Source organism: Clytia hemisphaerica, unplaced genomic scaffold (genome assembly GCF_902728285.1).
Source record: "Clytia hemisphaerica strain Z4C2 unplaced genomic scaffold, Clytia hemisphaerica genome assembly, whole genome shotgun sequence".
Taxonomy (NCBI): Eukaryota; Metazoa; Cnidaria; class Hydrozoa; order Leptothecata; family Clytiidae; genus Clytia; species Clytia hemisphaerica.
The window spans coordinates 1,435,234-1,448,871 of NW_027103417.1; the positions used below are offsets into that span (position 1 = coordinate 1,435,234).

At 35.0% G+C, this 13,638-nt stretch overlaps 2 protein-coding genes across 2 annotated transcripts; one reads left to right on the plus strand and one right to left on the minus strand.

The window, feature by feature from the left end:
- Nucleotides 1-6,984: 6,984 nt before the first annotated feature.
- On the minus strand, nucleotides 6,985-8,196 carry LOC136797647 (uncharacterized protein DDB_G0287625-like). Its single transcript, XM_067054233.1, has one exon. The coding sequence runs from the start codon at nucleotides 8,194-8,196 to the stop codon at nucleotides 6,985-6,987; it is 1,212 nt and encodes a 403-aa protein (XP_066910334.1).
- A 354-nt stretch (nucleotides 8,197-8,550) lies between these two features.
- Nucleotides 8,551-10,063, plus strand: LOC136797731 (ciliogenesis-associated TTC17-interacting protein-like). Its single transcript, XM_067054319.1, has 2 exons — nucleotides 8,551-8,580; nucleotides 8,789-10,063. The coding sequence occupies exon 2, from the start codon at nucleotides 8,950-8,952 to the stop codon at nucleotides 9,598-9,600; it is 651 nt and encodes a 216-aa protein (XP_066910420.1). The 5' UTR covers nucleotides 8,551-8,580; nucleotides 8,789-8,949; the 3' UTR covers nucleotides 9,601-10,063.
- The last annotated feature ends 3,575 nt before the right edge of the window (nucleotides 10,064-13,638 follow it).

A 13,638-nucleotide genomic window follows, 5' to 3' on the forward strand; every position in this document is an offset into this window, starting at 1 on the left:
GAAAAAAGGCAAAACAAACCAGTGTGAATTTTAATCAGCTGCTAAAAAATTGATCAAATTTTCTCGAATCTTTTAATGAAAATGTTTAAAAATCATTTTGCTTTTTGAGGCAAGCAAGAGTCCCACTTTAGACGGTTATTATCACCTACCCAGGAAACCAAAATATAAGATTTTCACTGTCATGAATGTCATGTATTTCACCATAAAAAGCTATTAAACAAAAAAACTGTTTTAAGGTCCGGAATAGCACACATTCATTTGGGGAATGAAAAAATTAAAATCAGGCAGGAAATTAATTTTCTGATGGCCGAATAAATTATATTATTTGTGCAGGAACTTTATTTACCGGCTTTCGATTAAATCTGCAAAATCCACCAAATTTTCTTCCTTTGATTAATTTCACAAGACGCCTAAAATCCGAAACGAATATCAAAGAAGCCGTTGAATATAAAAGGGAAACAATTTTCAGAATACACATAAAGAATTAATTAAAAATTGAACAAAAACAATATTTTTTTGAATTGATGTCTGCCACAGCTTATTCAATTTATCTTGAATCAGGAAGATATTAGTCTACACAATAGACAGCTCCGGGCTTTTAGGTCTTACTCTTGGTCTATAGGCACTGCTATGGACGGCCACTTGTGACCCCCACCGGGAATTCACCTATTAATAGGATTAAACATAATAGAAGTTTTTAACAAAGGATGTTTATCGATAGTGATTTCAAATAAAACAATGTTTAAAACACAGATGATTGGCATACGTTTCGAAACTCTCTATTGTTTCATCAAAACCTTAGTGCGCATGCGATGTATCCGGAAAAATTCAATAATCAAAACAGGAGCAGTGTGCATATCCCGAAGAGTAGGAGTTTTACGCTCGAACCGAATGAAGATACAGTATGACGTAGCCTAGCCGATGATAAGCTAAGTGCAAATTTTCATTGAAAATAATGACTAGACCTATTGGGTTTTTCATTTTTGCTCCTTATGCCGATCGAGGTAAACTGGTCGATAAAAGCATCAAAGTTTGCTTTGTTATGACGAAAGATTTATTTATTTATTTATTTATTTATTCTTTATTTAGAGTTGGGTACTAAAAAATCTAGATTTTACAAATGAATATAAATTCTAGTTAAATCCAACTTAGTAAAAACAAAAAAAAACATTAAAGGCCAATGAAGCTGTTATATCAGCCAGTATCCGGAGATACTAGGGTTGGCAGATGAGGGGTATGTGCAGATGGAGCCTCCAAGAATAGACCCTTGGGTGAAGGTGAAAAACCCGCCCACACACACCCAACACCCATCTTCACCCCCCGGCCCAGCAAAATCCATTTTCTTTTGTCATGTGTTGTTCCCATACCTCTCATGTTATTCTTCAACGTGAAGATATTTAAATCCCTCAAAAAGCAACGCAAAGAAAATCAACCATCCAGCAACAAGACACATTTCAACGGTATTTGAAAGCATCCAAAACAATCAAGTATGTTCAACACTCATCTCGTCTAGATATTCGTTTTTATACCAAATATTTTCTTAGCAAATCCAATATCCCGATTGAATTTTGGCCATTATGGATAATTAGATTTTCATCAATACTATAGTTAATGTATTCGTGTATTGTGTACATGTGAAAGAATTCAGACATTATTATCGAAAGATATTTTACAAACTGCAAAGTACATGAAACAATTTTTAATTGCTAATTAAATTCGAATAATTCAATATTTTATTACAGTGTAGATAGACCTTAAACTTGTTAAAATTTTCCTTTTTGTTAGTATTGGTTCTTATTTTACGTGTTCATTTGTTAAAGTTTATTTCTTGTTGTTGAAATTGATACCAGTTAGAAAAATTCTGTTTTCAAATTACCCACCCCCTCTTATTCCACCCCCCCCGCTTATTAGAATTTAGAAAATTTCCCTACCCCCCTGCTTATTCGGACCCCCCCTCCCGTCTATTCGGGAGACAAGAGTATTTGATTTGAAGCATTGTGATATTTTATTAGGGAAGAATATTCGAATCTATTGTAAAGCAGCGCCTCTAAGTTTTATAAATTTTAGAAAAACATTGGAGAAAAGCAAAACTAAAGTATGTCTAGTACGAAATTTCTTCAAAATTTTCAAGGTTTAATAGCGGCTTTCAATGTTTTTTGTGACGCAACCCAATTAAAATTAGAAGCTGGTTGAGAAGTCAATAACGAGTTAATGTATTTACATTTTTGAGTAGAAGACGGAGTGACTGAAACAAATGTTTCTTCAGAGGATGATTATATGAACTGACGTCAAATATAAATTGTGAATTGACAAAACTTCCAAATTTGCAAAGAAAATTTTATCATCACTCATTTTGCAAATAGATTGGTAGTTTGTGCGTTTAGAATTTTCTGTTCTTCATTTCAAAATATAAGAATGAAGAAATTTTTCAATAAACTTTGCTGTCTTGCTGTTTCTGGTTCAGTCAATGAGATCGACAGTAAGTATTTGTATTTTGTATTTCTTTTTGAGCGCGTCAGTAAAGTTCAGTGCAGTACAGAGTTCGGATACGGTACATAAGGAAGGTTGCGGGTTTAATCTTCCACTAGTTCATACCAAACTGGGAAGCCTATTACAGCAGTAATTGCGTTTGGGGGTAATAAAAAAGTTCCAGGTAAAAAAAGCAAAACATTTCCTCAGCTTGAGATAGATCCCTAAGAAAGTTTGCGAACGCAGTCGCAGTCGACCTGAAGCATCACCTTTCGAATGCCATCTACTATTTGGGATACCATCTTTGGTATGCCCTGACCGTAGCCCAATGTTTTACCTTTACAATATGGCTCGAAAATAGATCTTTAAACATAGTCATTATAAAACCGCTGGTCTGGAAGCCTTTTGTCTCCTTTGTATTGTTAAAAGACTGAGCTTGCGTACCAAAATCGATTTATTTTGCATATTTTTTTTTGATCATGTGATTTCTCAAGAGGAGATTTTGGTAACGTGATCAAAGAGTATACAAATTACAACTTGTCTTTTGTTTGTAACAAAAGAAAATTGAACAAAAAGCTAAAACAATACATTGCCAGACCGGGGTTTTTATAATGAATATGCTTTAAATCTCAAATATCACCCTCAACTGATAATTTGATCTTAATTTCGTTTTTTACTAAACAGATGATGCCTACGGGAGCAGTACTCAAATGACAAATTCTCAACGTGGGGAAAATCTTCTTGTAGCAGAGAATGCGAAGAATACAGATACCGACAATCAATGTCCTGGCAGATATGTTGTCAATAGTGAAAGACAAATTAATAATAATATTTCTCTTTTATCACCCCTTTTGAGGTATATCTAAAAATATCTACAAAACCGTATATACATTTAAAAAGCTGTCACCGTAAATGGTCTGTTTAAATATACGAAATTTTTCTCCCGTTATGAGACGGCCCCTGGTTGAAAAAATAAAAGATACAGAAGGAATTTAGTTGAAGTTGGGAGATTAATAGCGCCTGAACTACACAAAAGACCAAGAATTTGAAAGGAGGTTTAGCGAACTAGCAAAGGGCTAGGCAAATTTATCCTTCCTCCTAGGAGTATTGTTGTCTCGGAAGGAAATAACTAGTCTAGGGAGAAAACAAAATATGAAATATATAAATGAATATGAATGGAACTAAAGAGATCAAGTTATAAGAATACTTAAAAATGCCTAAAAAATTGACTAAGTCATAAGAATACTGAAAAAGGCCTAAAAAAAATTGACTAATTTTGTCAAAGTTAGAAGCTAAAGTTTAGTTGTTTTAATATCAAAAATTGCAAAGATTTATGAATTTTGTGCAAAACATGAATTTAAATTTGATTTTGTTGTAATGATTAAGAAGCACAAGGGTTTCAGTCATGTTAAAAAAAAAAAAAAAAAAAAAAAAAAAAATAAAAAAAAATAAAATAAAAATAGTAATCTAGCATATAGTAAACTAATAAAAAGAGAATACAAGATAATAATAATAAAAAATTTAGTTTCTAACAATATTTGCTTCTAAAAAAGCTTTCAGTTTTTGTTTGTTTTCAAAGTCCCATCTGCTAAGAATGTCAACTATTTTCTCTTTAGATTCACTTTCCAGTGCATTTTCTTTTGTTAGTTCTACCTTTTTCCCAAGCAGGACATTACAAATGTTGATTTCACATTCGTTACATACGTTTACAAAGTGTGACAGCGTAGGGGAAAAGTTTTCTGTGGACAAGTTGGTTAACAGATAGTCCTTTGTTGTGTCATTGTTCATTAATTGTTGTAGGAGTTTTATTTTTCTGGTTTTGATAGTTGACGAAATTTCATAGATATTGAAGAATTTGTTTAGGTCGTTTTTGGAGTGCTTTGATATCCCCCAGAGAGATTTGATAGTATTTCTGAACTGAGTGTTTACTAGTGATTCGAAAGATTTGGTCATCTCTGATAATTCCAAACCGTATAAAAGCTTTGGTATTAGAATACTTTTGGTAATGGTTGCAATTGTTCCTAGGTGGGCCCATCTAATTCCTGAAGATATTAAGGAGGATGTAGTAGCCCATAGGTCTGCAAGTCGTGAATGAATATGACGATCGAGGGTTAACAATTTTCCTTGTGTTCCCCACTTGAAACCGAGATGTTTGAGTTCTTTCTGTGGTGGTATGCTTACGTTTTCCAATATGACTTTTGGATCAGGGATTGGGCTTGTTCCCGAAATGACAAATTGAGTTTTTGTTTCGTTGAATTTTAGACCATGATCCTTTCCGAATTCTACACATTTATCTAACATCTGCTGTAGTTGTTTGAGGGTGGGACTGAGTAAAATAATGTCATCAGCAAATGCCACGACCGATGTATTTATACCTCCAGGGAGTCTGGTCCCAATGTTCATGTTCTGTATGTCCTGGATTAGTTTTTCGGTGTAGTGGTTATAGAGAAACGGAGACAGGATTGATCCCTGCCTGACTCCTTGGGAGAATGTGAATTTGTCTGAATATTCATTTCTGTATCTGATGGTAGCGTCTCCTTGTAGGTATAATTTTATCAAAAATTTAAGCACAACATTTGGAACGGTTGATTTTTCGTACAGAGATGTAAATAACTTGAGCCAATTACAGGTATCAAAGGCTTTCTCTGCGTCTAGACTACATAGATATACAGGTGCATGTTCTTGGTTGTATTTTTGAATTGTTTCTTTGATGAATAGTTCGGCGTGAATGGTTGAGGAATTTTTACTAAAACCAAACTGCATATTGTTGTGCTGCTTGACTTTTGGGCATTTGTTTAGAATGGTCTTTTCAATGATCTTTGTTGTGATTGGTGTTAAGCTGATGCCTCTATAGTTGTTTCCATCTTGAAGTGGTTTCTGATATGATTTAGCGAGAGGGATGATTATTGATGTGGAGAGCGAGTATGGTAGTTCTTGATTTGACATAATGCGGTTTGTTAGTGTAGCAAGTATTTTGTGTAGTAAATTTGGTGCGTATTTGAAGTGTTCTGCTTTCAGGTCGTGTGGATCGTATGTTTTGTCATTATTTAGAGAAGTTGTAGCTAACCGAATGTCTTCATCTGTTACATAGAAAATTTCTTTCTCCTCTTTTTCAATATTTTCGAGGAATTTTCTGAGCTGCTCATATTTGACTCATTGTTATCGATATCAGGAACTCTTGGTTCGTTCAGGATGGTGCTGAAGTGTTCTTTAAACTCTTTTGTTATTTCTGGTATTTTAGTCTTATTGTTTATGGTGAAAAGTTTTTGTTCTCCTTTTTTTGATTGTCTAATTTGCTGCCAGTATTTTTTTGGTTCACAGACTTTAATCTTTTCTATGTTTACGTAATGATTAGTTGTTGCTTGATTTTGAAAATTTTTAACGCACTTTCGAAAATCTTTTCTTGCAAAGCAATATCTTGAGTGTGGAACAGTATCTTTTTTAAAACCATCTCTTTTCCACTCATTAAAAAAATGCTGAAGTGTTCCCTTTTTCTTGGATAACTCAGTGTTCCACCATGGTTTAGATTTGAAAAAATGAAAGTCTTTGTTATTAACGAGATTTGAGTATGCTTGAAGTGCTGAGTTTTTTAGTATTGAATGTATTTCATTGAAGTTTTCGGATAGATTTTGTTTTAAAGTATATTGTGATAGTTCATTGGTTAAAATGTCACTGTAATTTTGAACGAACCGTGGGTTTTTCCATAAAAAGTTCGGTAGAAAATCACTGTTTTGGTTATTTTTGTCATTGATTTCTGAGTTTTCGTGGCTCTTGGGTAAGTGTAATACGGATGTAACTGGGAGATGGTCTCCTGTATTTAGGTATGTTGGTTCAATAACGGTTGTGTCAGTTATACAAGGTATTAGGTTAGTAGATATGACAAAATGGTCTATATATGAATGGTTTTTCAATGTTACGTGGTGATACGTGTATGTCGGTCCTGTAGCTTCATATAAGTCTATAGGGTAAGCGTTGTGTCTGGAAATGAATTCGTCTAGGTATAATGTTAATGGATTAGACTGCCCATTATGTCTGTTTGAAGATCTATTTGGTATTGGAGATGGACAGCACTGAAAGTCTCCTAAGACAACGAATTCACATGTTTGTTCAAATTTTTGCAATGTACCACTGATAATGCTGAGTTGACTTTGGTAAGTATTTTTATATTCAGGTTTGTTGGATACTGTTTGGAGGTACACTCCTGATATGAGTATTGACGTATGATTTGTGTTTATTTTGATTATTGTGGTGAATTCTTCACGTAAGATGAGTTCAATGTTTTTATAATAAGATGATTTTCTTACAAGCATAAGGTTTCCTCCATATGGACGTCCAGATTTTTCTATTTTTGCTGGAGTGAAGAATATTTGAAAGTCTCTTTTATAGTTATGTAGTAGATGTTTTTCAGCTTCAAGAAGCCATAATTCTGACAGAAAAATAGCATCATATTTTTGTAGAAGAGTGTTTATATATACAGAGTTTCCTTTAAATCCGTGACAGTTCAGGGATGCTAATTTAATAATATTTGCTGTGAGTTGATCCATTTTGTCGGTTGTTTATGTAATTATAGTCTTTTTCTATATTGTTTTCAAAATTATCGTATCTGTTGGGTTTGTTATTAGGGTGTCGGTTGGTACTGGGCGCTCTGTTGTCATGGTATTGGGTACTGTTGGATGTCCTGTTGTCACGGCATTGGTCGGTATTTGGTGGATTGTTGTCATAATACTGGTCGTTTTTAGATGCTCTGTTCTGTCTGTTGTGCTGGTATGGGCTGTTGTTGAGCCTCCTATTGTTGTGGTATAGAATTTTGCTGGGTGTTCTGTTGGCATCATGGTATTGGTCATTGTAAGATGTTCTGTTGTCATAGGTTCGGTCTCTGAAGGGTGTTCTAGTGTTGTCCTGGTAATGACTTGTACGGTTGCTGCTGGGTGACTTGTTGTCAAGGTAACGATTGCTGTTGGGTGACTTGTCGTCATGGTAACGGTTGCTGTTGAATGTCTTGTTTTGAGGATATTGGTTATCGTCGGGTGTCCTGTTGCCATGTTGTTGAACGTTGGGTCTCCTGTTTGCAGGGTGGTGATATTGGTTACGGTGTCTCTTCGGTTTGCGGTAGTGTCTAATTATCAGTCCTTCTGGCCAATTTTTCGGTTCCAGAACTTTATCTTTATCTGTCTGTTGGAAGTCAATACGGTATGATTTATTGTATTGGTTTTCCTTTATGAGTTCAATATTGGTTGGAGCTACAATCTCATCACTAATAAAATTTCTAACTTCTTCATCGGTTAAGTTTTTATTCAAGCCTCCAAGGAAAATAGAAAGCGGTCTGATTTCTCCTGTAATGTGTGGGCATGGGATTCCTGTTCCAAAGATTGGTTGTTGGTAAGATTTGTTGTTGGATTGTTGTGGTATGGCCTCGGTGCTGGTAGGTTGTTCTTGTTTATTTTGTAGTTGTCGGAAATCGTGGAAGAGCTGGTCAAGTTTTGTGCTTGTATTTTCTAGTTTTGAATTTGTGAGTTCTAGCTGTTTTTTCAGATGTTCGTTTTCTTGTCTGACAGATTTTACAGTATTCACAAGATCGGTGATCTGGTTCAACATTTCTTTAGTGTCGATACCCATGATTGGTTGAGTCCCATATGTAGAGTTGGATTTATTTTGTGTCTGGTTGCTAGATCTGTAGATATCATCCAGCTTTTGAACAATTTTTTCTTCATGTATGCTGAGACCCATATTGTAGATATCAACTATGGCGTTTTCATGTTTAATTCGTTTACAAATATGGTTTTTCAGTTCAATGTCTGTTATCAAGAAGCCATTTTCAATCAGTGTTTCCTCTGAGAAAGAATCCAAGAAAATGTAGAATATTTGTTCCCTCAGTAATCCGATGGTTTTGGTGCTGATAGGTGTGAATGCTTTAACAAATTCATCTTTTGATTATCGATAAATTTTTGCTTTATTGTTGATAAAGATTGTTGATGGTTCTAGACAGTTATCTTTCAGTAGTTCAGTTATAATTTCTCTGATCTCCGCGCATCTGTCCGCCATCTTGAAAGAAATCTGTAGATCTGTAGATAAAGAAAATTGTAGCCAGGGAAGTTGTTCTGGCTCATCAAGGTATATTTATTTAAATTTCCAGATTTGAATACTACCTTGCCAAATGTTGAAAAATCATTATCTTCGATTTATAAGCATCTTTCGGCAGCATAGCTAGCTATGTAAGTTAAGGGTGTATTTTTTGTACCAATAAATGAAATACGAGTTTTTTTCTTACTAAAATGATATTTATTAAGAGGTGTAAAATTAATATGCCGTTATTTTACAGATCAGAACGACATTTACGAGATTGATCGCCTTCAAAATGATAGGGATCAATTTACCACTGTGGTGGATAAAACATTGTTGGATTCACTTGCCATTGAATTAGCAGAAAGTGAGAAAGTCAATGAGATTCTCCTCAAAAAGCTTTATGAAAAGGAAGAAAAAATGCTAGCCAATGAAAAACTCTATTCCTGTTGGCAGAAATCACTTGTGGAAAATGATGAACTGGAGGACTATGAATTAGATCTATTCTTCCAACCATTTGAAGAAGAATGGTATTCGAATAATCAGTTCGAATACCAATATGGTGTAATAGATGCAGAAGAAGACCCATTAATCCGGGAGCTGGGGGAGGTCAACTATGACTGTCGCCGGACTATATACGAGAACATGAGCTTTGAAGAACTTGTACGCTTTGTCTACGGTGACTCTATTGAAGTAGATTCTGATCCCGACGAGGAAGAATATGATGTCAGTGACGTCATGGATGATGGCGGCGACGTTGAAGTGGATGCAGATTCCGACGTCGACGTCAACAACGACGTCAGTGAAGATGTCGACGACGACGAAGAATTCGAAGTCGATGATGATGAAGACGACGATGTCGATGACGGTATCGAATTTGCCTTGATCGGAAACGACAAAGCCGTCATGATTATTTTCGTCGTGAATCTCTCCCTTCATTCATCAACCAACCACGTAAAGAGAAGGGAGAAAGAACTCAATCTATATTTTTCCTGTAAAATACTTCACTCATATGTCCCTTGTTGCTCAGTAAGCCTACAGTGGGGTCCACGTTACTCCACACCAGCGTGAGCACGGAACATGAACAAAAAGCCAGAACGATAGAAATACCATTTCTGAAGGCTAAGCAACATCACTTATATCAACAAATCATGATCAACTATAAAGATGCATAATGTGACGAGTGATGACTTACGAACCAAACAAAATGGGCCAACAATTCTTATCACCAGTACCATCAAATATCACCATTTGAGCAAAACCATGAGCAGGTATAATACTGAGATGCGGATTGCGATGAGTTGAAGAACTCCAATCCTACGATGCGAACTAGATGGACCAACGAGTGTTACCATGGGTACCAACAAGTGTTACCATGGGTACCATCAAATTTAGAGAGGGAGGCTGGTGATTCCAAACGACAAGCATATGACTTCAGGAACGAGGCTTTGGGGGCTTTGCTTCGTTTCCGTAGTTTCATGTGGAAAGGGAAGAAAATCCTGCCATGTCAATTGTTCTATATTGTTATATTAATCGAAATAATATTACCATCATAATAAAATCAAAATATAGTCTATTTGAATGAATTCGTACTTTCCAGCACGGGTTCCTTGACAGTTTTAACAAAAAACTGCCTTTACAAGTTGTTTGGTAATTTATCCTGTCAAGAGTAATTAAGAGTTTAGTTACTAAAAAGACGTTAATAAAATGTTATATTGTTATAAAATGTTTCAAACTTTTTTTAAATTGTCCGCAAAGAATTGAACAGTATTTGAAATTTTTCGGTGTTTCTACGAAAAATTGGGATGAAAAAAATTGTCAAAAAGCACTATTTTCAAGATTTCGAGACAAAGAAGCTTTTACAAAAATATTTTCGAAAATCTCTATTTAGTTTGGTTAAAGATACACCATCTAACGCAAAAAAAAATTCAAAATGTTTTTTCTTCGCCAAAACAAGGTCCTCGAAGGTGGAAAAACTCTTCTTCGCATAAATCTCTATTTTCTTCTTTCGTCAATTTTTTTTTCATTATGATTTTTTAATTTTCAGATTCAGGAATACCTTATCGGCTACAAGTTAGTCGGCCTTAATTATTAGTCGGCCCTAATTTTTTAGTCACTAATATATAATAAACAAGACGACTTAGAGCCGAAAATTTCGCAAAGTGCACGATTATTCAAAGATGATAGATAGATCATAGAATGAAATAATAGTATTAAAAGACTGAAGATGGTTATTTTTGGTCATTTTTGGCTGTCTTAGGCCTACTTTTATCCAAGAAAGATACAAAAATCTGAACACAGATTGCAAGAATAGCAGCTGTGAAAATGTCAAAAAAATCAAAATATGTCAAGAAAGTTTTAAATTAACACATACATTAAAATACACACATGCTTTTGAGACGGACTTTAAAGAAAAGATTTATCAAATTTCTTAGTCAAAATAAATCTGCAAAATATCAAGGCACTGGATATACATATAGATAGACATGCAAAATAACCAAAAAGACCAGCCAGAAAATATCTAAAGTGACTCCAAAATTGGGGACAAAAACTCAGACTGTGGAAAAAAACTCAGGGACTACAAAAAAAGAAAAACAAGTGATACTTTTATGGACCTACCAGGTTATGTATTTTAACACATTATAATTGATATCTACGTGAGCGTGACCATTAAACAATCATTCAGAACACAAATAGTGACAATCTATTAAAATTAGTCGTTTGTTTCTTATAAAAAATCGTTTAGAAACCAAAATTTCATGCTCTTGAAATATACTTTCATATTTAAGACTTTGTGAGCAAAAAAAACATCTATCTCATCAAAAGATTGAGTAATTTAACTAAGAACATTGATGTATGCTTATTAATAGTGATTCTTATAGATAAACATGCGTTTTTTGAGCCAACAAAATTTTTTTGAAAAAATCTGCTTGAGCCATCTTTTACCTATGATGGTACCCTACTTTCATGCAAAAAATCTGAAAAAGTTAATGACCCAACTTTTCACTAAGTCCAAAAAACCCGTTTTTTAGCCGTTTTTTGGCCCAAATTTGCCCAAAATTTTTTTTTTCGAAAATCGGGCTCCGTCACATTCGAGGGTTTATAGTTACACATCTTTGTGCAAAATAATCAGAAAAAAATAATGAGCCAATCACGAGGAAAGCTAATAGCGAACGAACGAACGAACGAACGAACGAACGAACGAACGAACGGACAAAGGTTAATTTATAGGACCTCCACCCCACCGGGGTAGGTCCAACAAACGCCAATCATAAATATGGTAAATATTAGAGCCCAGTAACTTTCGCTTTCGCTATCAGGCAAAATACAACACGTGGTTTTAAACATTTTGGATGAACAACCAGGTAAGATCGTCACATTTACCATATCCCTTTAGAGCAGAGCGTGGTATGCGCAGAATGGATGTTCTGTGTTATGAGATAAGTTCCCGAACCGAAGAACTGTCGAAATTTTAAGTCTGTTTTCCTGAACTCTACAGGTTGGGAAAAATGCACCAAAAACTTTTTTTTTCTTCTGTACTGTACACTTAATGATTATTTTCGACCTAATCCTCAAAACCAGTACCTTTAACGGTTTAGAGTTAACCAAACTGAATCAAACTCGTATTTTCTTAAAGGCTAAACTTTCAAAGACATTATTGGACATATTTTTGATCAGTACAAATCCTCGTCCCTGTTTTCCAAACTTCAAAAACTTTTTACGAAGATATCGGACAGTTTAGAGATCATTTCCAAAGGATCCACAACCACATGGCTAGGCTGTCTATAATCTGAGCGGCGCATTGTAATAGCGCGTCATTATATCCGATGACCGCATTGAGTTGGCTCAGGGTAAAACAGTGAATGGATTTGCAAATTATTAAAAATACAAATTATAACCTCACTCAACTCTAACTCGATTTTTAATTTTCATAAAATGATTTCCGAGTTAAAATTAACTAATAATTATTAATTATAGTTTTTTTTTCACAAAAATTTGCTTCAAGACTGTGTATTTTTCAGAAAATGTTTCTCTACTTTCCTTCTCCATTTCGGTCATAATTACTGAGGGAATCACTTACTAAGTGTAATTGTCCATGGGAACAAAAAAACACCTTGAATAATTAAAAGTTCCAATATAACCTGAAGAAGTTCTTGCCTGGCTAGAGAGTAGTCGAATATCCCTTATAGAAAGAGTCCACTGAATTAAATATTTGGTTCGGTTTCTCCACCGTTCAAGATCCAAAGAAGCTTGATGTCCTGTGTAAGAAGGGAATTTTATCAAGTGTAATCGGGACACAATCGTGACAGTCCCAGTTACCTCGTATACGATCCCGAAAATTATATCAATACCCAGTTTTAAGTTTTCTGCTTTAATCATTTCAATCGTATGTTCAATGTTCGGTAGATTAACCAGGTAGGTCCATAAAAACCTTCTAATTCGAGCCTAGATATGCCAGTAAGTGTTATATCAATTGATATCTCTCGATATATCTGCATTGAGTTTATGTACCGCATCAAATCTGAGTCGTCTACAACTGCTTTCAAGCCCGAGCTGCGTAAAGCATACCAATTTCGTTCTCGCCAACCTACCACTGATTTCAAGAATGAATCCACTAAATGCCATGAGTTATGTTAATGTTCGTTACCATGCCAAAACCCCTCAATCCTTCAAGGGAAGCTAGTTCCAGTCCAGAAGGTGAGAAATGGAAAGCTATTGGACAACGAACTTGATACGTTAAAACCAAATAACTGATATGTTGTTAGTGAACCTACTCCATATAGAACTGCAGTTAGGGAAATGACTTTACAATGAAAGGTGACCCTGAAAATCCATTTTTCAAGGCCCGTTTCATCGACAAAGGGTATTCTCAAATCGAGGGCATAGATTATAACGAAACTTTTTCGTCAATCACCAGAATGGAGACCCTCCGTACCAGCTGGCAGCTCATCGAGATCTTGACCTTCAACAAATGGATGTGAAAAGTACATTCATCCATGCACCCATCGAGGAGGAGATCTATACTATGTGAACCGACCCCTATGCATTGTGTATGCTGAAGCATGTTTTTCGCTAAAAAAGATACCGAAGTATTGTGTAACGTGTACT

What these genes read in the sequence shown, in the direction of transcription:
- LOC136797647 (XM_067054233.1), bottom strand. Translation starts at nt 8,196, where the DNA reads ATGGGTCTCAGCATACATGAAGAAAAAATTGTTCAAAAGCTGGATGAT.
- LOC136797731 (XM_067054319.1), top strand. Translation starts at nt 8,950, where the DNA reads ATGCTAGCCAATGAAAAACTCTATTCCTGTTGGCAGAAATCACTTGTG.